The sequence below is a fragment of the Chlamydotis macqueenii genome, chromosome 1, assembly GCF_036417535.1.
Source record: "Chlamydotis macqueenii isolate bChlMac1 chromosome 1, bChlMac1.mat, whole genome shotgun sequence".
Classification (NCBI taxonomy): domain Eukaryota; kingdom Metazoa; phylum Chordata; class Aves; order Otidiformes; family Otididae; genus Chlamydotis; species Chlamydotis macqueenii.
Genome location: NC_141556.1, coordinates 130,249,846 through 130,275,353, shown reverse-complemented (window position 1 = coordinate 130,275,353; position 25,508 = coordinate 130,249,846). Strand labels below are relative to the sequence as shown.

The 25,508-nt window shown below is 39.5% G+C and overlaps 1 protein-coding gene across 2 annotated transcripts; it reads left to right on the top strand.

Moving 5' to 3' along the window:
• The first annotated feature begins 10 nt into the window (after nt 1–10).
• On the top strand, nt 11–24,822 carry ZFX (zinc finger protein X-linked). Of its 2 annotated transcripts, XM_086766916.1 has the most exons (8): nt 11–100; nt 6,051–6,139; nt 6,600–7,166; nt 16,108–16,257; nt 16,455–16,598; nt 16,691–16,825; nt 19,338–19,478; nt 20,964–24,822. In XM_086766916.1, the coding sequence occupies exons 2-8, from the start codon at nt 6,079–6,081 to the stop codon at nt 22,148–22,150; spliced, it is 2,385 nt and encodes a 794-aa protein (XP_086623042.1). In that variant the 5' UTR covers nt 11–100; nt 6,051–6,078; the 3' UTR covers nt 22,151–24,822. The 2 variants fall into 2 exon arrangements, with proteins under 2 accessions (XP_086623042.1, XP_086623052.1); XM_086766926.1 differs by lacking the exon at nt 16,108–16,257.
• Nucleotides 24,823–25,508: the final 686 nt, after the last annotated feature.

The window sequence follows — 25,508 nt, the reverse complement described above, 5'->3', positions numbered from 1 at the left end:
CCTCCCGCCCGCCCGCCCCGCCGCAGCCGCCGCCGCGCTCGGCCCAGTCGCGCTGAGAGAGGCCGCGCCGAGGCGAGCGCCGCCGCCCGCCACCCGAACGGTAAGCAGCCCCGGGGCTGGGTCCCGCCGCCCGGCCCGGCCTGGGCCTTCCCCTGCCCGCACCAGGCCGCAGCGCAGGCCCCGAGGAGGCCGCAGCTAGGCCGCGCCAGGGCTCTGGCAAAAGAGCGGGCCGCAGGGCCCGGGCCGGCGGCTTCCGCACGCCCGGCGCGGCCCTGGGCAGCGGGGGCGGCGGCGTGAGGGGAGCGGAAGCGAAGGGGGGTGGTTGCGGGCCCGAGGGGAGGCGGGTGAGGTCGGTGCCAGGCCCCGGGCCCGGCCATGGGGGGTTCGGAGAGTGTCTGGAGGAGGAGACAAAATGGCGGCGCGCGGGGGGGGGGGAAGCGGAGGGCGCCGGGCGCCATCTTGAATTAATCGTTCGCCATAGCCCGTGCCTCCGCGCAGGCCGGGCCGGGCCGGAGGGGGGAGCCCCTGGCCCCGCTCGTCGCAGCGCCGGGCCGCAAGCTTCGGAGAGGGAGATCCCGTAGCCTCCCCACCCCCGCTTCTCCCCCCTCTCCCTCCGCCTCTCCCTCCTCCCCGCCTGCCAGCCAGCGAGTCGCAGGGGAGCTCGGCGTTTTCCGGCCCGTGGCGGCTTCCTGTGCGGCCGCGCCAGGGCTGCCAGCCGTGCCCTCCTGCAGCGGCACCCGCAGTGCCAGCCCCGCCATCTCCTCTCCTCCCGGCCGACCGGGAATTTGGGCGGCGGGGTGGGAGGTTGGACCTCAGCCTCCTTCGCCCAGCCGCCCCGCGGGGAGCCGAATGCAGAGGCGCGGGGCTCCCCAACCCCCTTGGTATCCCCCTTGGTGCTGCCTTCTTCTTCCCTCTGGCTGTCCCCTCTCTTGCATAGGCCTCCAGCTGAGTGGAAACTAGTTTCAAAGGGGCGACCGGGACTAGTTATTTCCCTAATTTAGGTTTCGTTAAGAATTCGCTTAGGTGCCATTTGACGCACCATGAGATGTGGAGAAAACACAGTTTTTTAACCAGTTTCTGCAACTGTTCATGCCGCTGAACTACAACAAAGAGGAAAAGACCTCAGATTTTTTTACAAAATCACAGTGACAACGGTAATAGCGGTTCTGCTGCCAAAATTGAGGGAGATGCATCAAGAAATAAACAATTAAATGATTACACTGCCACATTTGTAACATTGTTTTTATTCTTCCACTTATTTATTCCTGGGGCTTATTTACAAGATAAGAATTAGGTGCTATAGGAGTGTAATTTTTTTTACCTTTCGCGTATGTGCCATTGAGAGCATATGTGTACATGGCATTATCCGTAAGTGGGTCACGTAGAGAGAGTTGTGACACTGTACCAATAGTGCAGACTGAACCCACGGTCATCTCATAACCACAGCGAAGCTTCGGGTAGCTCGGGGCTCTAGCCCAATTGGGACATGCGAGGCGTGCTGCAATTTTTAATGTGGTGTAGCAAGGCACGATGGGAACTTGCTTATGGTTGTACACTAAGTCATCTCAGTGTGGGTAGAGGCTGGGACTTGAGCCTGGGGAATTTTTGCCATTTATGCCTTGATTTTTCTGCGAAGGGTCAGAGTTTTGCTGCGCAGATACTTGGTTTATGCCCTTACCCCAAATAAACTGACATACTGTTCTTCCCTTAGGAGTAGACAAAGGACTATCTTGTGTATTTCGTTTTCGTAAGGATGGCTTTTCTGAGGTTTTTCCTTTTTATCTTTTTCTTTTCTCCCATTTTCTTTTTTTTTTGTGAGAACAGAGAAACGTGACAGTTTCTATGGCATATTAAAGCTCTTTCTTCTAAGAAATTCTATTTTTAAAGTTATTCTCTCTTCAAAATGTCACAGCTCATCTATTCCTTTTTATTTCATCTTGATTACCTTGCTAAGCCTATTGAGTCAAGGATTTGTAATGTGGCAAGACTAGCGCAGTGTCTGCTTTGCTTTTCTTGACTGATGGTACTCAAGATCGGACTTATAGAAAATACCCATTTTTATTTTGGGGAGGTTATTTTATTGCTAATAGCTTAATACCATTTCTTCCATTAATACATAATTTTCTCTCTATCCTTTCCCTTGAAAGTATTGCCTTGACTTTAATAAAACCAAAACTGGCCATGTCTCTGAATAAATAGGTAAAAATAAATTTGTAAGAACTAACTTTACAAATGGAATTAGATGTGTTCAGAGTTGTATTAATTCTCAATCTGTGTGAAGCTGACATAGATCCAAGCCAAGTAAAAGATGTAGATGTTTCATTCTTTTCAGATAAACCCTGGTTTTAAGTGCGTAAGCGTTTTCTGTTGTAGTGGTAGAAGAGCAGTTCCCGAGTTACTGAGATTTGAACAAAGAACCGTGTACATTTGGGTGTTGAGAAGGACTAAAATGTAGGGACACAGCTGGGCGCCTGCTTCTCTTTGAGAGTTTAGGTTCCCAAACCGGAACTGAAAATTGATTCTGTCTGCTTCTGTGGCAGAATCTACTCCTGAGGTAAGTGTTGACTGGAGTACTTTGAAAGAACTGAGAGGACTTTCTGTCCTTGAAATCTTGCAGGAAAATGAACTGCTGGGATTGCTTCTTAGCCTTATGGTACCATAGAGTTTAGGGCACTTGCCAAGGAATTTGAAGGTGTTTGGTGTGCTACTCACAACAGGTAGTTCTAGGATTTCTCATGTCGCAGAACAGTGTCTTCATCACAGAGCTGCTGGTTGGTACAGAACTGTGTGGCATACCTTCCTTTGTGTGGCTGGATCTTGAGCTCCTGTGGTGGCCCAGTGCTCAGAAGAAAAGCAAGCAGGAAGAAACACAGTATTTTCTCATCTGCTGGTAGGATGCTCAAAACCTGAAATGATTTCAGGAATATATATATTTTTTCTTTCTTTAATCCATGGGCAAATTGATGCTTTTTGGACTGCAGATTTTGATATAGGCACTTTAATAATTTTAGATAGTTTAATTGAATCCTGTTTTAAATGCTTGCATCCTCTTTTGGTCATCTTCCTGCAGCAAATTTCTGTGGAGGTGGAGTCTGTGCCCTAGCGAAACACTTTTAAGGTCTCTGTGGTCATGCACAGGAGTGGGTATTTGTGTACACGAATTTGTTGTCTGGGTCTGGGTACAAAAGCAGATTATGAGAAACCTTATTTAGTAAGAAACTCATTCAGTGAAAGAGTTGGGGTTTTTTTCTTGTTTGGAATAAGTACCAGAGCATAAATCTGTGTCTTTTCTTAGGCTCGGTCTTGAAAACTCATGTGCCCAGGAAGCTTCTTCAGTTTCTGTAGAACGTGAGCCTTTGTTTTGCAGCGTATTATGCCCCCGTAGGTGAAAAGGCCTTGCCGATGCAGAAGGGGCCACACTGTTAGGCAGTGTGCGGTTGAAGGTCTACTGGGCTGTCACTACTGGTGGCAGGGTCTTTACAACATGAACTGCACCATCATGAACACCGCAGACACTCGTTGGTTTTAGCATCTCTTGGAATCTGGGCCGCAGTGAGAGCAGCAGGGAAGAGATGGCGTCAGCGGGCTGGTTCTGGAAGCTGCGAAGTAGTGGTGGCAACCTCTGAGTCTCGTGGGTGAAGAGGATAGAAGGATGATGAAGGAGAGCCTCACTTAGAGACACTGAGGAATTTGGGGAGAGGATAGGATAGAGAAAGTACATGCATGAATCATAAGTAGGAATTTGTGGTGGAGTGGTGGTCAGGTGGATGATGAAAGCAGGAAGTGGAGAAAACGAATGCCAGTTCTTCCAGTAAATAGTGGTGAACTGGCACTTCAAGCTAGTTGGGTCCCAGCTGATCAGAGGCGAATCTGTATGGTGATACAGTCCTCAGAAGCACAGGCAGAAACAGCGCATTGACTTCTCCCAGAGAGCTGGACAGCAAATGCTAGCTTCTTAGGTGTGCGTTGCCTGAGATGAGAGGCAATTTGTTTCCGCCAGCTGTTAATCCCCTCTGCATCCTCCAAAAAAGAAATCTCTAAATTGCTGATACAATCTTTGTTACAAAGATTGGTGAGTAGCATGGCTTTGTGTGATGGACATTAGTGTGCTGTCATTATAAGCTGGAGAGACGAAATAAGCTGGTGAGGAGGTAACAAACATAATATAGGTACAGGCACACAAAAAGTTGGAGGAGAAGCAACAGAAAAGAAGAAACTAAACATGGAAGACAACACAGAAAGATGACAAGATGAATAGGAAAGACATTAGTAGACTGGCTAGGTGTATACAGAATAGATGGAAGTAAACCAATTTGGTTATGAATAATTCTTGCTTAAATGACTGTATGAAACCTTATTATTCTGTTCTTGTTTCTGTGGCACGGCAGAAGTTGATTGCCATCGGTTAAGCCATGTCTTGTAGCTGAAGCTGAGAAACGCTCTTGATTCTGAAAGAAGCATGTGTGATGAGCTGTTCCTGTTAATAGTGGGTGCTTTTGACAGAAATGCTTGACAGTCAGAGTAATTGTGAGGTGATTTAAATCTAGCTAGACACCACAATGATTTGTTCGCGCAGCTGTCATTAGAATATAGGGGCCTTCCAACTGAACATCCCACGAATATGAGACCCCTTGGAAAATTATTAGACTGCCACTGCTTTTCCTCCAGTTTAATGTCTGGCTGTGTTTCTTCCTCGGCTTGTAAAAATACATCTTCTCATATATAAATTAGGTGGTTAGCTGCAAAGAGTTGAGAAAAATTGAGCTAGAAAAATGGTGAATTGTAGAAAATAGTTGCTACAGATTATGGTTCTAGGTTTGTGGTTTGGAGTAGTTAATTTTTTCTTTTGTATAGCAGTTTCCCCCATGAAGACTTAATTGATGTAAACATTAGTTGATGTAATTCAGGAAGGTTGTGATTTTATGGAAACCTTGGGCAGAATCTTAACATTTTATCTAGATCTTTTGTGAAAGTGTCACAGGAATGGGGAGATTTCTGTCTGTCACTGTGAAAAATGTTTGGAGGAAGGAGAATTGCATCTTCCACTTGTAGAGAGACCATGAGCAGAAATGTGTAGCAACATTCTGTTGCCTCTTGCTGGTTCTGCACTTGGGAAGCTAGCTGGACTAAATGCAAGGGAGTAGTACAAGTTTATGTTAGATCACGTTATATTCAACTGGATTTGCCTGATCCTAATTATAATGGACATACGTAGCAGCAAAATCTAAATTGCAGTTTCAGATTGTAGTAAGTATTTTAACTTACTGGTCTTACTTGGTTCTTTTATTGAGAAAATTGAAATCTTAAGTTCTTATTATGCATTGAATAAATGTTGATATTCTGTTCAAAGAAATTTGGTAGAATATGACGTTTGGTAATTTTTGAGAACTAGTGATATTTTTCAATACAAAAGCAAATAGGTACTTTGTCTTGGGGCAGGAGTTTTTTAAATACTCACATATCTGGGATTTGAAAACACATGCTGTTATGTTCTGGAAGCAGTTTGCATTGATTATTTCAGTTCCTGAAGTGACATCAGAGTAACTTCCTCCTGACTGCTTGAGTATGAACATAGGGGACATCAAGAGCTGTGTGCATTTCAGATTATTAGCCATCTGCCTTTAACTTGCCTTATTGAGCTTTATTGGATTCTTGACAATGCTATATTCCTCACCATCCAAAAAAGACTTGAGTGTGAACTTGTGTAGGTTTTGTCTTACTTTTTTATATATATATAAGATTATAAGGAAATAGTATTTTCATATCTCTTTATCAGCTGCTTCTGTGTTTGTGGAGCTGTGGGGTTTTGAGACATGGACCTGGAGTGTTGGAGCTCGCACTCCTCTTATTCAGATCGTGGGTGATTGGTGTTCTAGAGTAGTATTTCTGGAATCCCAAACTGAGGTACCCTGAGTGAAGTCTCATCTGTCTTAAAGTCAAGAGGTGTTACCTCTTAACTTCCATGTGCCTAAAATTTCTGCCTTTCAGTGCACAGGCAACCTTCATAGCATAATATGAGTTAAATAACTTTTCTTCTTTACCTTCTACAGACGCTGTGACTGATGAGAGTTCAAGGCCATGGATGAAGATGGGCTTGAATTGCAGCCACATGAGCCAAGTGCATTTTTTGATCCAACAGGTCAGTCAGAAGATGTGTAGATAGGAGTGTTCACATTAGATGCTGTTAACTGTTTATTGTTTATTTTGTCTTTGCTTAAAAGTGCTATGCTGCATCAATGCTTTTGTATAGAGTAGTTGCTTTTGATTTTTTGGTTGTTTTTATTACTCAGAGCAATATGAATGAGCTACTGTTCTGTCAAGTAATAGTTGTTTGGATATTGGGGGAGAGTCTAAAAATTGGTAGCTTTTTCCAGGAGAGACAATGTTGTTTGTCTAAGTTATGTTAGCACCTGCTGAAGACTTCCCTTATCAGCTCCCCATATATCTGCCTGTCTTAATTCCTTATAGGCTGTTGTGCCTGATCTACTAAATTGCAGCACAGTGTAAAAGCTGAAGTAAAATAGAAGTAATTTCAATTGTTAACCACTTCATCTGAGTTAGTTTTACAATTTAACTGCTGTATTAATTATGTTTTTCAGGAGCTGATGCAGGACATATGGATGGAGATCAGATTGTTGTGGAAGTACAGGAAACAGTATTTGTTTCAGATGTAGTCGACTCAGATATAACCGTGCATAATTTTGTTCCTGATGATCCAGATTCTGTAGTAATCCAAGATGTCATTGAGGATGTTGTTATTGAGGATGTTCAGTGCCCAGACATCATGGAGGAGCCAGATGTATCTGAAACTGTCATTATTCCTGAACAAGTGCTGGACACAGACGTAGCCGAAGAGGTTTCTTTGGCTCATTGCACTGTCCCAGATGATGTTCTAGCTTCTGACATAACAGCAGAAGCAATGTCTATACCAGAACATGTATTGACAAGTGAGTCAATGCATGTACCTGAAGTTGGACATGTAGAACATGTAGTTCATGATAATGTTGAAGAAGCAGATATTGTCACCGATACTCTGGGAACAGATGTTGTTTCTGAAGAAGTCTTGGTGGCAGACTGTGCATCAGAGGCAGTGATTGATGCCAATGGAATTCCTGTGGAACATCAAGACGAGAAGGGCAACTGTGAAGATTACCTTATGATTTCCTGTAAGTGTCTGGGTAAAGCCACTTAAATTCTTACGATATGGGCCTGGGTGGTGCTTGAAATACCCGAGGCGGGGCCTACAACAGTACTAAAACCAGATTTTCTGTATTATTTAATGAAGTGCAGATCTCACAAATGTACGCAGTGGGGGTATTTTTAGGAACACGTACCAGCTAAAAATTCTGGTGAAGCTAATGGAGAAAAATACTGGCAAATGCGTGTCTGATTATAAATTATTTCTATAACATTTTATACCATATGAACAAAAGAGTAAGAATTACAGTAAACTAAATGCCATATAGTTAGTAAGAACAAAAAGAAAATAAAAGTGACATTGTTTGAAAACACATGCATGTGCAGGTTAGTAAGATTACTGCCAGGACTTTAAGAAAACAAATTATTTCAAGGAAAAAGGAAAGTAAAAAAAAAACGGGCTTTGGAAGTACAAATTAAAATTTTTACCCTTGTCTTGTTTTCTGCTAAGCCCCCACCCCTTCCACCTCGTTGGTAGTTAGATATAGGCAACAATATGACAGAGGTATGCTGCTAGCAAAAAGAGTAGCTATTGCTGCTCATAGCTGAGAAGCAGCTGTGAATATCTTAATCTCCCTTAGGAACAGTGACACAATCCATTTGAATCGTATTTCAAAAGACTTAAAGTAGAGGGTGGAGAAAAACAGAGCGTATCATCAATCCTTTTTCTACTGAGGATATCCATTTGTGCAAACTAGAGCTTACTTTAAGTATGTTATTTATTATAATGCTTACTCAATGCAGCACCTAGGAACATCACAGTGTCACTGCTGAGCATTTGTTTGTTGTAGAAATAGAAAAGCTTTGGCTTTGTTAGGCTGGTTTGTTTAATTGTCATTTCAGGCACTTCAGTTTTGTCTAGCATTAAATGAATCCATTCATGAGGCATACTTCATGCTCTGCTTCGATTACCTTTTTTTTTCTTTTCTTTTTTTTTCCTACCTTTTTTTTTTCCTTTGGACACTTTTTTGAAATGTATAATAACTTGTTTTAATTTTATATTCTGTACTCATGGATTTTAATGTTGCTTCTCCTTACCTAGGATCACTGCATTTCTTAATTTATCATCTCTTGAGTTCCTTGAGTAACCTTGTGCAGCCATGTTTTGAGTTTATATGAGGTACAGTTAATTCTCTATTATCTGGGAAAACAATGAGATGGGGTAATGCAAAATATGGATAATGCAAAATATGGATAACACAAAATACTGTAAAATTAATCTGCAAGCTACAGAAGTGAAGTAGATCAGGGCTGCTGCTCTCTGAAATAGTATTTATCCAAACTAATAAACACACTCTGTACATTGTTGTATAGATAAAGCTTTCTGATTCTGGACATGCACTAAATCAGATGAAAATAGCCTAAATGCTTCTGCACCTGCAGCATAGTTAGGCAACAAAGTGGATAATCCACCTGTCGATAATTGAGGCCTGACTGTGTAAAGACTCTGGTGGTGATCCTTACCTGTTTCTTATCCTTATCCATCTCTTTAAGATGCTGTTGCTCGTGTCTCTCTGCTCAGCCTTCCCCTGCAGGTTGTCATGCTGCAGCATGGGCAGCAGAGTGAGGCTTCTGGGGCTGCTGTCATAGGAACACTTTGCAAATTGTGTCTGTAAGTTCAAGTGAGAGGGTAGATACACGTCCTATTCAACCATTGGCAGTGGCTGAATGAGGACAGAATGTCTTGGTAGATGCCATATTGCGTGATCCCTGAAATTCCTACCCAGCTGGGAAGTCTTCTTAGATGTACCAGTCATCAACAGGTAGTAACTGGCAGAGATTTAATTGTTCAGTTGTGCTGGGATAGTCTCAGTTTTCAGTCATGTAATTCTGCAGTTCCATACTCTCTTTAGTATTAAACGCCCCTTGGTGGTTCTGCAATGTACTTTGTTTAGATTCAGAACCTTAAATAAGCCAGCATTTAAAACTATGTTATGCTACAAAGCAGGCATCCTTTCTATTTGTGTTTAAAATGTTAAGTGTGTTCTACAGTTCCTTTTAAAGGGAAGTTCCCTATTACCACCTACTGTGATTAAAGCCTGCATAACAAGTTCTTCTGGTTGTGAAGTCAGTCTAGTGCTTTTCCGTCAAGTAAAGACTATCTTACCAAATAGTTTCTCTGTTGTATGGAAAGGATTATTTAAATATATTTTTTTTCTGCATTGGCAGTATATATGTGTTTATTGATCTGTTGACTGTCTCAATTTTTCAGTTGAACTTAGGTGGTTTTTAGAAGTAGTAACGTCAGCCTAGGTTTTGACTTTTCACCCTAACCTGTAAATTCATACTTGATTCTGGCACACCTCCCTGAACTGCTGGGGCAGATGTTGGAATGTAATTTTGTCTGCCATTACAGTAGCCAAATGTAGCTCCTTCCCAGATGTGGGAGCTAAACTGTGCTCCTAGGGTGCTTTTGCCTGTCTTCTTTTATCTGGTCACTTGCAAAGCAGTCTAGGACACTTTGATTTCTTTCTGTTGTAGGTTTCTCAGTCTATTCTTCAGTGGACATTAGTGGCAGAATCTTTTTGCCATCATCTTCCTATCTTGTGGCTCTCTTTAAGTGTTTCCATTTTTGTTCCTAATGAACTGAGTCTATGTAGATTTTTCTAAAGATAACTTTCTTAGCTTTATTCTGAAAATACTTGTTTTGAAATGACTAATCTATATGTACTTTTTCTAACGTTGTGTTCCTACCTTCTGTCTTGGTTTCTGACTGGTTTGTCCTTTCAAAGAGTGCGATCCCTGTGGGTTTCACTCTGTGACTTTACTTCAATAAACTCAATATTCTAATATTTATTTTCCTATTTAGATTTAATTTAGCTTCTGCATTGATATACCTTTGGTTTTTTTTCATTTCCAAGATAATGTTTCTTGGCACAGCTTGTATTATCACTTACCTTTTGATGTACTCATCTTTTTTCTTTGATACTTTATCTTTGCCCTCAAGCTTCATTTTTGGTCCATGGTAGATTTGGAGCACTTAGGACAGAGCAGAATCAGATATTCATTCAACAAAGAATGCAAACTGCTGCTAGTTAGTAGCTTGAAAAGGGTTCAAGGAGATTTTTCTTTCACATATGCCATAACAAACCGGTTCATTAGTTTGGTCAGGAAAGGATAAACTGTGTTGTGGCTCACGTCGGTACTAATTTTTTGGGTAGCAAATTGTAAGGCTTGGAAAATTGTTTCTTCATTAAGTGAAACAGTAATGGGGACATTAGCTAGTGTTTGTCAAAAGAACAACAAAAAAACCCCCCTTGCTAACCAAGGAAAATAGTGCCTTACACCTGGCCATAAGATAGAAATTAGGCTTTTTGCTTGTCTGATTTTATTTGATTTGGCAAAATAAGACACATCCTCTGGCATGAACTTGTTCCATAGGACAAAAAAATTGTACTCTGATATACTCGTATTTAATTGCAGTAAAAATGGTGAGGCACAAAGGAGGTTTGGTAAGGCGAGTCTGGAGAGAGGGAAGGGTAGTCTCACAAAGTTTAAACTGCAGTTTTAGGAAGTTTTATGATGTTTGCAAACACAAGGGCTATGTTACACCCATCCATGTCCTTACTTTGCTCAGAGTTAGAGATGTCTTTTGTTTGTTGTTTCTGAATTAACACTTTTAATCACAGGAGTCAGAACCCAGAGTACTTAGAATAATGATTGCATCTTTTCATAAGTCTAGGTGAAACCTATCTTTTCTCATCCTTGTTGGATGTTTTAAGTTGAAAATAATGAGTCTGATCAACAAAGCTGTAAAGTTCATGCCTTCATCAGGGCCATCCAGTAGACTTCCAGTCAAGAAAACAAAATGCTTTTTTTTTTGCTTTTTTAGCATAAAGAAGTACCTCCCTCTTTTTCCCTGGAGATTCTTAAAGATGCAGGAAATAATGTTTTTTTCATTGCAAGGGGGTTGGACTGGATGACCTTTAAAGGCCTCTTCAAACCCAAACCATTCTGTGATTCTGTGAGGTAGAACTTGCTGCTGTGTGCCTCCCTGACCACTGGAATGGCACCAAAAGTTGTTGCAGCCGAGGCTGCTCAGGAGGTCACGGTGAGAGGTGAGGGAGATGAGAGTTCCCTTGGGCTGAGTGATGTCTCACGGCTTAGTCTGATTTGTGTGCTGGGGAGAGCAGGAAAGAGGACAAGTGTTAGATACCAGTCTGGAGCTCAGGAAGTTCACCTTTGCTGGATTGCTGCCCTGAGGGGAGCTTGAGACGCGTAGGGTAAATACTGTTGCTCATATGGAATGGCAATGGCATTAAAATCAAAACAGAACAGATTTATGTTTTCTCACAGGTTAGGAAGCCTGCTTTGCCATTTAAGAAATAACTGGATGGTAAAAATAACTTCTTTGGTGGACGAGGAATTCTCTGCTGTCAAGTGGAGTACAAGTAAAATGTTTCTGTCACAGAGAACCGAACAAAGTCTGTCTGGGGAATACAGCATGCGTTTAGTCTATTTTAGAGAAAACAGAGCAGTTACCAGTGGCCTTTTTCATTAAGAATGGTTAAAATAGGGTTGTTTATTTTGTAAGCAAGCAAGTATCCCATGATACACGTTTTTTTTAGCAGCAAAGAAAATAATTTGGGAACATAAAGGCTGACAAAATAGATTATTCTCATCTAATTGCTCCACAGACAGATTTTAAGATCTGTTAAACTGGTGCAGAGAGAGACTTTTTCTTAGAATGTTTTTAAGAATTGTTTGGATGTGTTATTTAGCAATAAGCAGTGTCTACTTGAAAAAGATGGAAGGTTTTTTTGTGCTTATGTGAATTTTATTTATTACAATCCTTTTATTTTCCTTCTGAATCCTTTATTTTCCTCATTAATCTCATCTAGAGGAGAAATAGTAGGAAATAATATATGTAAATGCTTATGAAACCATTAAAAAAATAAAGACAGTTACAGATCCTTGCATTTTTCTAGCTAGGAGTAAAAGACTGCAAGGCTACAAAGTTTGCGTCAGCTGATCCATTAAATATGGGATATAAAAAACTAAAACCAACCTACTGGGAAGAGTATACGTGTCACAGTTAAACAGAAGATGTCCCATTTAAGCGAACACAGTATGCAGGATCTTGTGCTAGGATTTATGCTCCTGTGTGGGGAAACGCCTCACCTGGGTTTTATCTACTGTTTCTGTTATCAATGCACAGGAGCTTCTTTCTGCCCCAAAAATGCCATTGAACATATTTTAATAGGAGAGTAAAGATACAGGATATATAATTATTGGTTGGACACTATAGCTTATGACATGATGAGATTTTTAATTTAGATGTAATATTTTTTAGGAGGCAAATGCTGTCATCATGATAGAGCACGTTAAACAAACAATTTGTTGTTAATGTTGCCTGCATCTTTTATTTCTTTACTTTGCTCTGTTCTTTTTTTTAATCTATTGATCTCTTTTTGTTGATTTCCTTGTAATGGCAGTTATAACTAGACAGGCTTTAAATATGCCACGTCTTTCATGTTGTGTGACACCTTTCTCATCTGTTTTTGCTTTTAGTAAAATTCAAGCATTATCTTCATATAGAAGCAATTATTTCAACATTGGAGAAGCGCATGCATTTTTAGTTGTTTCTTGCAGCTCATAGTATGCAAAAACCAGGCTCTTCTAATCAGTGAAGTCTGTGAAGAACGTCAGCAAACTAACCATAGAATGCATTCTTGCAGTTTATATTAAATAATGTGTCTAATAGTTTTTCTCTCTTCTTTTTTTAATTTGGAGAATTACTGTGAATCTGCTTGTTTACTGAAGTAAAGGTACCAGCTAGTAGAAGGGAAAAAATAAGCATTTTTGTGTTCAATTAATATCCAATTAAAGATATGACAGCATTGGAATAATGCTAATCTGAACTTTTTTCTAGCGTGTGACTTGTGATTAGTTTAATAACTGACCAGCATCTCTACTTGAAAGGAAGTGGTCTCTTATAAGCTTAACTAATACTTTTAAATACTTCTGTTGTTTTTTTGTTTTTTGTTTTTTTTTTTGTAATTTCAAAGAGGAAAAATGTGAGAGAAGATCAGTCATGCATGGTATTTGTGGGATTGCTTGATAGGGTATGAATTTGAATGAAAAATTCGAACATCATCAGAGTTTCGACTTCAAACATTGATCAGTCAAGTATTTATGAATTTCATTTTCTCTTAATTGTGAGACTGAGATACGTGAAGAATGCAGAAATATAGGGAAAGTGTTAAACAGAAATCAAATTCCATAAATGCTGCCAGTGCATCAGTGAATCAGTACGGATAAATGCTTTTGTAGCCATAGGACAGAATACCGTGGAAATGGTGCTTTGTGTGGTAGATACCGTTCTCTTTTGCCTTGTTTGTTTCTTCTTCAGATTTTTATATTTTTCTGCCTTTTTCTTTCCACCCTACGTTTTCCTCCTGTTACCTGTTTGCTGCTGTACTGCAAATACTATTACTATTCAAGCCCTTCAGGGACTTTAGTTTTCCAGGTATTACTGCCTGTCAAGAGTGAAAGTTTTTTTCCTTTTGTATGAGAAAAGTTGACCTAATACTCCTACACATCAGTTTCCATACAGTTTAATGGTGCTCTTAAAAATATTTAAACCAGTTGTTACGTTTTGAAAGCACTGTTGAATATAGAGGGGAATCAGGGACAAACAAACTCTAATTTATATAACTGGTTTTTAAATCATGTTTTTAAAAGATGACTTTGAACCTTTGAGAACTTATTTCACAGAGTAAATGGAGCATATTTTTAAGATCTAGAATTCTTCTATTGTGTGGATGTTGTCAATGGATTCTTCCATATAGGTATGGAAGTAACAAACTGTTTTGGTTAAAAGAAAGCAGCCTGTTTCACGTAGTGCACTTAAGATTGTTTTCTCTTTGATTGCTTCAGCCGTAATTTTCCTTCCTTGAGTATATTCCAGCATCAGTTAGTTGAGCTTGGTGGCAGACTTCTCCTTTGGCTTCAGCAGTGTAAAATCAGTCTGCGCCGATTTGAAAGCCTTCCAAGTACACGTGCGTGACACTGGAAACAGCCAAGTTAAAGCAGAACAACTACATAAATCTAGTGTAGGCATGAAAGCAAGTTTTCTTTTTGTCAGAGTTCCAGTGATGTTCGGTGTTTCATGCGTGTGCCAAAGAATTGAAGGAAGTCTGCTCAATAACGGAATATACATACTGTGGAGCTACGTTGTTAACATGATTCAAAAGAACATATTAAGGTTTTTACTTTTGAAATGCTTTGGGGTTTCAGTTACAAGATGCTATGTGGTCCCATGGCACAAAATAATTTTTTAGACACTGTACTGCTTGAAACATTCTGTATGGTGGCCGTTGATCATGAACTTGCCGTAAGAGTATGTAATGTTTTTTCTGCTGCTCTTTTGGTGAGGGGAGAGAGAGAATAATTTATTTCAGTGCCTCACAATTGAATGTTACTCAAATTTCTTTGTAACTAATGATGCCTGATTGAGAAATTGTACTTAAATACAGTTGTGTTTGGTACATGAGACAGAACATGTGCTAGTTTATCTAATTTAAAGGCTAATTTATTGACTTCATAGCAGGAAAATAATAATGTTTTAAGGTGTTTTTTTTTTAAGTAGATCTTCAAGTAAGAGAAAGAGTTCCAGTTACTGAGTAGTAAAGCTATGATTTAGTTATGAGTGCAGTTTAATGACTGCCAGTAAAATAAGCATACTTTATTAAGTATTTTGTATGTGCTAGGCATGGTAGTTAAAAATCCTACAGCATTTATGGCGACGATCCTTACACTTCCTGTAATATAAATTTCATGTCTTCCTGTCATGAATTGAAGTTATTCATGGCTCTTAGGAAGCCATGTCAGCCTCCAAAAGTGATTTTATCAACAATAAAATCCCAAATTGCGGAAGTATGTTAAGAATTCTTAAATAATTTCGACACTAGAGTAACTTCTGAGGCTTCTGAAATTGGGAGATTCTCTGAAGATCTTGAGATACTGTATTTTATTTTTGCAAACACATATTTAGTATTTATTTCTTGAAAACCCAGGCTTAGTAAAGTAAAATGGTGTGTGTGTGTGTGTGCCTATGTAGAGTATGTCTTAAAAATCAGAAGTGTGCTCCATAAAGCTGGCTGTTAGCCATGTTTCTGTGGGAGGCCTCGGCAAGTTACGGCAATTCAAACTGTAGCGTGGTGTTGCTGCAGTTCTGAAAGAAAGGGAGCAAAATTTGAGAGAAGAGTAAGGAGCATATATAGGGCTACAGCATAAAGTCCAGTGCAAGTCCCTTTCAGTAAGGGCACCATGAACAATTACTTGAACAGGTTCACCAGTGCTGTAGCATCAGGGCAGCACTTTGACGCTGTGCTCCATCCCTCAGCTGTTGAGCGGATGAGAAAAGTGGAGGGTTTTTTCCTGTAGTTTTCATTTAGGTTTCCTCTGTAGTCAGCTGAAGAAGCGTTAGTAACACCACTTTGCAAGGAGCCGAGTCTGACTGCCTTCCATTAGAGAAAGGATTGAGCAACAGATAGTGTTCTTGAAAAAAAAAAAACACTTAATAGCTTTAGTTGTGAAGGAGAAAACAATTAAAACTGAGAATAAGTGAAATTATGCCACAGAGTAAGTACTAATGTGCAGTTTCTTCTTACCATCATCTTGCTGCAGGTCATTATTTCCCTATTAGTATTGCTTGGTGTGGTGCTCAGGCTTCTAGTCATACCAGTGAGGCACTCTAGCAGTTCCCCTTAACTAGAAGTTACGTCTTGAATTTATTTCTGTGTTTGTTGTCGGTGTTTTCGAGGATATGAAAAAAATTTTTATGGGTAGGTTCTTTATCACAATGTAATCTTAAGCTGCTTCCAAATTTGAGAATAGCGTAATAAAAATCTTTCATATATGTCTGTCTGTCTATGACTGGATAATTGTAATAACTTGTTTTTGTAGTGGATGATGCTGGTAAGATAGAACACGAAGGTTCTGCTGAAATTACCATGGAAGCAGAGTCAGAAAGTGGCTCTTGTAAAGTGGACGGCATTTGTCCAGAAGTCATCAAGGTCTATATATTCAAAGCAGATCCTGGAGAAGATGATTTAGGTAAAATACGCTCATTTTAGAATACTCCAACCTGACATTTGAAATTTTGCATAATTGGAGACGGTGGTTTCTCTCAAGTCATCTGTAAAGAGCTGTGGGTGTAATGTTAAAGAGTTACAGACTTTCAGTTTTCTGTGGTTTACATACAATGTGAACAAAGCACATTTGAAATATTTTGCTCTGGTCTTCCTAATTAGGTGGCACAGTAGATATTGTGGAAAGTGAGCCGGAGAATGACCACGCAGTTGGATTACTCGATCAAAATAGCAGTATTCGTATTCCAAGGGAGAAAATGGTTTACATGACTGTAAATGATTCTCAGCATGAAGATGAAGACTTAAGTAAGTAGGTGGCTTTCATTTGGGAACAGGGATTTTAACTTTCAATGGTGCAGTGTTCCTATTAATTTTTTCCTGTCTTCTTTTTCTCTTAGATGTTGCAGAAATAGCTGATGAGGTTTATATGGAAGTGATTGTAGGAGAGGAGGATGCAGCAGTGGCCCATGAACAGCAAATTGATGACAATGAAATTAAAACCTTCATGCCCATAGCTTGGGCAGCAGCTTATGGTAGGTAGTACTGAAAGAATTCTTCCTGGTGACACTGTCTGTAGCAAAATGTTGGGGATTATTTCTGGAGAGTAGTGGAGTATGTGTGCTTTTGTGTTTGTTTTTAAAGCTTTAGTTTAAGAATAGTTTCCTGACATAATGAACCTTAAAATTAAAAAAGAAGAGAGAAGCTGTAAGGCAGGCTGCTTCCTATTTTAACAGACATTTTCCTTCATATTTTCATGCTGTGGAAGGAGAAGTACATGAGCTTTCAGATGAAAAACTGTATCTCAAGTACATCTGTCTTTCACTGTTAGGACACAGTAAGAGCTGGCTTGGGAATAGGACTGGATATTTTTATTTTGGGGAAAAAAAAGCAGATGGGAATATGTAAGATTCAGTGTAACAGTGAAAAGCAACACTGACCTCTAGCTTGATTTAAGTGCTTTCTAGAAGGAACATACAAATATGTGATTTCACTGGTGGAAATAATTAATTGATGTACAAAAAAGAAGCTAGAGGCAGACATCTTAAAATTATAGCAGAACCTTGAGAATATTTCCAGCATGCAGAACCATGTTTCTTCACTGTCAGTATCTGAGCACCAACTGGTGCACAGACTGATTTCTAAAACTTAAGTAAGCTGGTAGAGCAAAATCTCATCTTAGAAATGTTTCTGTATTGCCCCATTCTTCTTCTAAATGTACTTTGAGTAAATGAAGCAGAAGAAATCGTGGAGCAGAGGACAAAAATTAGGTTCTGTGTCTGCGTGCTGTGGATTGTGGTGATGATGCCAGCAAACAAATGGCAGGGAAGTGCTGAGAATGTAATGGGGGCTGGAATCACAGACATAAGTCAAGGGATGGCAAGATTTCAGGGAGCAATGTGTGTTAAAAGTTGCTTAGGAGATGGATGGTCGTGCACCCAGAGCCTTATCTTTGCCCGCATCCTTTTGAGCGCTGTTGAGTGGGAATTTAAAAGGAAATTAAGTGAACTCCAAACAACAGTTGTAGACTGAACATTCAGTGATTTTGGAGAAGGATAAAATTGAGCAGAGTTTATTGAGAACAGAGAGTTGGAATTGACAGGAGAATTTAAAAGTATGGGAAACAGTGGAGTCATTGCATTGTGAGCAGTAAGCAAGCTAACATGCAAGGTGAGAGGTGGCAGGGAAGGGAGGAAATAATGAAGCACAAAGGCATGAAATTGGCAGAGTTTTGTCATCTGCACTTCTCGGAACTCTTCTGCGCTCAAAGAGGGTGTAAGAGCTGGTAACAGTGGGATCTTAAAATGTAACATTTGTTTTATTGTTGAATTGTAGCAAAGCCCAGTCGCACTGTGCTTTACGTTCCAGAAAGTTTTTGCAATTTTATTCTAGTAATAGAAGATGTTTGGGCTCTATTTTATATTATGCTCTAGAAGGACTCTTCATGCACCTGTTGCAAACTGTACTTCCTACATGTAAGATGTGAAATGGGGTTTTGTTTTCAATGTTTCTCACTTGTCACATTTGCTCTTCAACACTTGAGCTAGTGTATAGATCAGAATCTTCAGGGTCTGCATGTGTCTTTTCCTGGCTATGAATCTTCTTACATTGATGATGAATATTCATTCTGGGCACTCTACAAAGGGAACAGTTATTGATCATCTTGCACTTTCTTCCACTTTGATCTTCTTATCTTGTTTGTGTGCTTTGCTTTCTGTTGCCTTCTATTGATTCAAGTAAATACTTAACCACAAAACTTATTAAAATTTACTTATGCCGTTAAATCACCAATGTTAAACTGATTGCCAATAAATACCTTTTGAAATATATAGATATATTTACCTGTAATTTTCATGTTTGTTTTACATCCAGTGATACCATTTGTGTATTAAACACGAAGCTCTGTGAGGCAGATTGTTTCCTTCTTTCTGTTATACAATACTGAGCATGCTCTTTGTTCCCAGTAGAAAGAATTTGTAAGTGTTAAAGCATCAGGTGTGCAAATAGTAAGTAGTGTACTTCTTGTGCAAGTTTATGGGCTGTTCAGAACAATTCTTTGATCGCAGTTCCAGTTCTGAAACTTGGTGTATGAGAAACTTCAGTCAGGTGAATTCAGATGTCCAGAAGTGAATGGGAGCTCACACATGAATGTATTTCAGGAGTGAGGAGAAAATCAGGCACAGTAAATATTGTGACATGCTGTTGTTTACTGATCTTAAACATTTTGGGCTTAATTAGCAATCAAAGAAATGCAAAAAATACTGCATTCAAAGGAGAACTCTTTGTGAAATGGAAAACCATTAATTCCTGTAAATTGTATACTCCTGTAAAATTAGTTTAGCAAAGCCAGTGCTTCCAGGTTCATAATGGCAAACATAATTTGTAAGTTACATACAGAGAAGTTTTGCAGCTCCTCCTGCACATTATTACAGTTCAATTAAATGTCCAGATAATAGTTTATAATTTGTTTTACTGTCGTCGTAGAGTTTGTTGCTCAAATATCTTTAGAGTGATGATGGTAGGTAACTTTTTAACTTATCTCGTTAGGTAATAATAATGATGGCATTGAAAGTCGGAATGGCACTGCAAGTGCTCTTTTGCACATAGATGAGTCAGCTGGACTTGGGAGACTGGCTAAGCAAAAACCAAAGAAAAAGAGGAGACCTGAGTCTAGGCAGTATCAAACAGGTAAGTAGCTGGTGGCTGGCTGTACTCTCATTGCTCTAGGCGTTATCCATAAACAGATGTGTGTCGCTAATAGCATGTGCAATGTCTTGTAAAAGCCAGGATTATTTTGGGAATTATTTTATTGACAAGACTTGTACATCATAAATAAGCACATATTTTATTTTAAAGTTTTTAAATACGTAGTTGGTTTGGCTTGTAGGGGATGTTTTAAAGGAAACCATCTCTGACCTAGGAAAAAATCAGTATCATAGCGAGAAGTTAAAAACTTGTATACTTAACTTGCCACACCAATTTTCATGTTTAATGTAACTTTTTTTAAACATGATGTTAGAGAAACAGTGTTCTATAATAGTACTTTTTAAAAACCATTTTTGTCCTTACTGAAAATATATAGAACAACACATTTGATTATATCAGCTCAGTAAGTAACTGCTGGAAAATCTGAACACTGTATGTTACAGTAGGTAGTGTAACTTCTATACCCTTTTCTCTTTTAATTGTGAAATAAATTGCCTCGATGTTCATGCCAAAGTTCTTACTTGCATCTGTAAGAACAGATGCGCTGTTTTGGCATTATTTGTTTTCTGCCCTTACTGTGTTACAGTCTGAATTATTTATTTGGTCTGATAAAGTTGAAAAAGCACATGACTGTTTTCTGCAGTAGCCTAGCCTTAAATTATATTTAAAGTTTCTTTCTAAGTTGTGTCTTAACTGTAGGAGTTCTGTTTTGTCTAGCACTGGATTAGTAAACCACGCAAATTTTAAACTTTAAGTTTGCTTTTTCTATTTCCAGCTACCTAGTCAATTCTCCTAAAATATTTTTGGAAGAGAGCTTTTTAGCACGCCTAGGCAAATTCAGAGTAAACAAGTCAGGCTGATGGATGAATGCAAATAAGTTCCAAAGCTTTGAGGTTTCTGTATGTGAAATGTGTTCTCACTGACTCCTGCTTGATACCTCTTCAGATTGTAACTGTGACAGATGGCAGAAGGAGGTGTTAGTTTGGGAACATATGAATTGTAGTCAGCAGTAGGTGATTAAACTGCAAGATTAAACTATCTACAGAGTCATGGAAGGTCAAGGAAGATCATGTGCTGTGCTTACTATGTAATACTCAGTTTATCAAGTTGGCTGCTGTTCTTTGCACCAGCATCGGTTTCTGTGTGCGTTTCATGTGTGAACTCAGTCAGAATTCTTCAAAGCAGAATGATCTGAGATGAAGAACACCTGGGTGATGCTTTGGTTGTCTCCATCAAAAACCAGTATTTCCTTTCTCCTGATAATAGTAATAAAGAATTGGAGTAGTAATTCCTTCAATTTCTTCTACCTAACCCAGTAACAAACTTGTTCATCATATAGCGAAGTGTACATGTCTGCCTCTGATCTTACTTAACAATTCGGCTTATTGTTAAGGTTGAAATATGGCGTTTATTGAAGTGTAATGCTGTTTTATATTATTGATGAAGGGTTTTTTTGCTGTTTTTCAGCAATAATCATTGGCCCTGATGGTCATCCATTGACAGTCTACCCCTGCATGATTTGTGGAAAGAAATTTAAATCTAGAGGTTTCTTGAAAAGGCACATGAAAAACCACCCGGAGCACCTTCTAACTAAGAAGAAATACAGATGCACAGACTGTGATTACACTACGAATAAAAAAATAAGTTTACATAACCACTTGGAGAGTCATAAGCTGACCAACAAAACAGAAAAGCTTATTGAGTGCGATGAGTGTGGGAAAAGCTTCTCCCATGCAGGAACTTTATTTACTCACAAGATGGTGCACAGGGACAAAGGAGTTAATAAAATGCACAAGTGCAAATTCTGCGATTATGAGACAGCGGAACAAGGATTACTGAGTCATCACCTTTTAGCTGTCCACAGCAAGAACTTTCCTCACATTTGCGTGGAGTGTGGCAAAGGATTTCGCCATCCATCGGAGCTCAAGAAGCACATGCGAATCCACACTGGTGAAAAACCATACCAGTGCCAATATTGCGAGTACCGATCTGCCGACTCTTCTAACTTGAAAACTCATGTAAAGACTAAACACAGTAAGGAAACGCCGTTAAAGTGCGATATTTGTTTCCAGACTTTTTCAGATACCAAAGAGCTGCAGCAGCATACGCTTATGCATCAAGAAAGTAAAACACATCAGTGTTTGCATTGTGACCATAAGAGCTCAAACTCGAGTGATCTGAAACGACACATAATTTCAGTCCACACAAAAGACTATCCTCATAAGTGTGATATGTGTGATAAAGGCTTTCATAGGCCTTCGGAACTGAAAAAACACGTGGCGGCTCACAAGGGTAAAAAATTGCACCAGTGCAGACATTGTGACTTTAAGATTGCAGATCCGTTCATTCTGAGCCGCCACATACTCTCAGTTCACACAAAGGATCTTCCATTCAGGTGCAAGAGATGTAGAAAGGGCTTTAGGCAACAAAATGAGCTGAAAAAACACATGAAAACACACAGTGGCAGGAAAGTTTATCAATGTGAGTACTGTGAGTATAGCACTACAGATGCCTCAGGCTTCAAACGGCATGTTATTTCCATTCATACAAAAGACTACCCTCACCGTTGCGAGTATTGCAAGAAAGGTTTCCGAAGGCCTTCAGAGAAGAACCAGCACATTATGCGGCATCATAAAGATGTTGGGCTGCCTTAAAGTCTCTTTCTCGGACTTACGGCTGGAATTGTAAAGGAATTTTGCCTTTCAGGCAGTTAGCTTATTTTAAAGCCAATCACTTGCGATCACACACACACAAAAAAAAAAAACCACAAAAAAAAAACATACTGTGCATTTGATTTGTTGCTGTATAAAAATAGGATTATTGCTTCTAGTTGACTTTTATACCTTTTGTTCAATAGCGTGTTCTGAATTCTATTCAGTTTGTTTAATAAATGAAGAAAAGATGGCAACAATAAAGTTGCTTTTAATAAAGTAAACCCTGTCTCTTACTGAATTTTTCAACCATAATAGTTTATTTAAGTATATTTATCTTACTGACCTCGTTGATACTCAGAGTGTCCATGTTAATGCAGTTTTGTCGTGAATTTTAAAAATATGAAATTTCTCTTGATAAAATTGTCAGAGGTGTGTATAAAATGGGGAATTGTGATGCTAAAGATAAAAGTCACTAGAGCCCATCTGATTGTCTTGTTTTGACTATACAGACTTTGTGGCAGGTTAACTATTTTCCATTTGAGGAGTTACGCATCTAACTTTTATTGCGGAAAACTATTCTGCGTTTTAATTCAGGTTTCAGAGAGAAAAAATTTTAACAAGTAGTTTGGGGCATTGTTATCTCTCTTTGGTGAATTTAAAAGTATGCTCAAATATTATGTTTATTGTTCTGTGCTTCTTTGTCGTTGAAAGATTTTGCTTGTTACAAATGAGTTGGGTTTTTTTCAATTTACTGCCGTCTTAATGTTGGAAACTTAAAACACTGTTGCTTCATTTGCAGAGTTAATAGGTCACAGCTGTCTGTACGTGCTGGTAAACGTACCTCAAACTTAATGCTTTTATGTATATTAGCATTTCTTTGAAAGAACAGTTTGTGGTTCAAGTCGCATTTTTATTGTCAGTTGTTTTAGAATAAAATTTCAGACCAAGAGGTGCCTCGATTTTGAAAACGAGATATTTACAGTGAGAGCTTTAGAGGGGGATGGAGTGGAGCAGATGCGTTCATAAGGAGTAGAGATGTTCTAATGCAGAATCCTTAATAAGAAAAGTAACTTACGATAGTAACAGAACTATTTCTAAATTGAATGTTTTTCCTGAGCCATTAGCAGCTGTGTTAAGCTGCTTTTTATTAATTAGTACAGTATCCAGAATTAACCCAGTTCTTTTAATCTGTTTATAAACAGCTGGGAGGACATTACAATTATTATATGCAATTTTGTCACCTGAAGACTATTATAAAACAGCGCCATATATCATTTGCTAATAGCAGCATAAATACACCAAGCACGAAGTCATGTACCTTAACAACAACTGTCGAGCAAAAAAACCCAAACCGTTTAATTACATGCCAGATTTTAGGATCCGGCCCCTGCTCCCCTTGCTCAAATTCCCGCCGAAGCCACTGGTTGGCGATGGATTGCAGAATTTGGACCCAGCTGCCTGCCAGCTTAGGATAGATCTGTGATCAACAATTCACTAATGGCAAGGGTTCAGAGCCTGGCCCTGTGTTGACTCTTGTTTCTAGGCAGGTGAACTTCCTATTGGAATCCAACAGGAATTTCAGTGATGATTTCAGGCTTGGGGTGATAAAGGGACAAAGGTTTCCTTTCAGATGTGCATCTTCTAAACCTTTTTTATATTTCGTTTTGTTACCGAGCCCTGTTCCTACCTCTCAGTCCTTCTGTTTCACTGTAAGCCGAAGTACTTGTGTTTAATTTGCAGTTCGGGAGAGTCGAATGCCATGTCCCTACCTTTATTGTGTGGTGGTTTTTTTTCTTTTGATGCCTGCTTGACAGTGCCCCCAGACTTGTCCAATGTGCTCTTGTATAATACTGCTACTAACGGGCTTTAGCGTGTAATACCTAGATGTGCTGCACTGTGCCTTTGTTGAAATCCCCTGTGAAGTCGAGTGGATTTCCTCCGTGGCTGTAGCCATCGTGTCTGTTGCCTACTCATTTGCCAAATCAGATGCAGTAAAACCCAGTACAGATTTTCCATTTGTGTCTTGCTGAGTACCCTCCTGTGACTTTTTTTTTTTCCCCCCTTTCTATCACTCAAGTGTTTTCTAACTGGAAACCTGAAAAGTGTACAGAATCTGCATAAATTCCCATAGCATTGCTGAGGATTTTAGCCATTTTGAACTTTATTTTTTTAAATAAGCTGAAAGACAAAGAACACAATTTTACACATTTTCTTTCTCTTACGTAGCCTGGAATCATACACACTCTTTTTTTTTTTTAAAGCACAATGTTGAAACTTTTTTTTTTATTAATTAAGGGTTTGGTCAAGTGGATTTTGTAAAATGTATTTGTCTGTATAAAGAGAAAATGAAATTATAGTTATTGTTAATGTACTGACATTAGTTACAGGTTAGTTTTAATTCTTAAATAATTTGCTTAGCAAATGCTATAAAATGGATGTTTCAGTTTAATGTTTAAAAAAGGTACAGATTTTTACAAGGACATAATATAAATTATTGTTCTGTAGAAAATACCCTGTTAAATATTGTATACGTCCTTCCCTCTGTACACTTTGTAAAAAATACAAAAGAAAAAAACAAAATACATAGAATCATATAGGGATGTGTGACATTATTGTAATTGTGTACTTGATAATAACGTGAAAAAATAAAATTCAAAATATTTTCCTGTTAATGAACGTTTAGTCTATTTGATGCCATTGCTGAGATCAGGTGGTGTTCTGAGGGACACCGTTATCGGCAACTCTGATGCACTTTAGCTTGTTTTCCCGGTCCCCGTTTTTCAGCTCATTTTGTGTTGTACTGGAGTGCGGGTGACTCAATCCCTCATTTGGTCAAAATGTACCTTCAGGAGAAAGTCTGCAAAAGTGAAAGGCAGGGATGGCAGGTCTTTGAAATCCATTTTTGTGCCTGGTTTTGTATGAGAGGATTCATGTCTGTTAAACTTCGTATAATGCCTTCATGTTTTTCTGCAAGGTGGTTACCTACTAAGTGCTACTACGCTGTCCCAAAAAACCCACACCAAACCTCAAGTCAGATGAGGTGTACAGCTGTCGTTGAAAATCAATTAATAAAATGTGTTTCCCGGTGCCTCTTCTTTTAGCGCGTGAGCCCCCGTGGGTGCCAGTGTTGCCCTTGGGGCTGGCAGGGGCCCGGCTCCCTTCCCCTCCTGCTGTGATGGGGAGTGCAGTGTAGCTGGGGCACCGAGATGCCCGGGCTGGGTTTCTGCCCGTCATCATCCCCCACCCCCTGGCAGGGCTCTCCCTGGCTGGCGGTGGGATGGAGAGGGCTTACGGCTGGCGTTCCCTCTGCTCATGAACCCTTCAGCCCAGTTAAACTAAACTGCACATGTGGGAACTA

Excerpts from the sequence above, each read along its gene's own strand:
- ZFX (XM_086766916.1), top strand. The coding sequence starts at position 6,079 with ATGGATGAAGATGGGCTTGAATTGCAGCCACATGAGCCAAGTGCATTT. Across the intron at positions 7,167-16,107 it reads AGATTACCTTATGATTTCCT|TGGATGATGCTGGTAAGATA; the intron begins GTAAGTGTCTGG and ends TTGTTTTTGTAG. Across the intron at positions 16,258-16,454 it reads TCCTGGAGAAGATGATTTAG|GTGGCACAGTAGATATTGTG; the intron begins GTAAAATACGCT and ends CTTCCTAATTAG.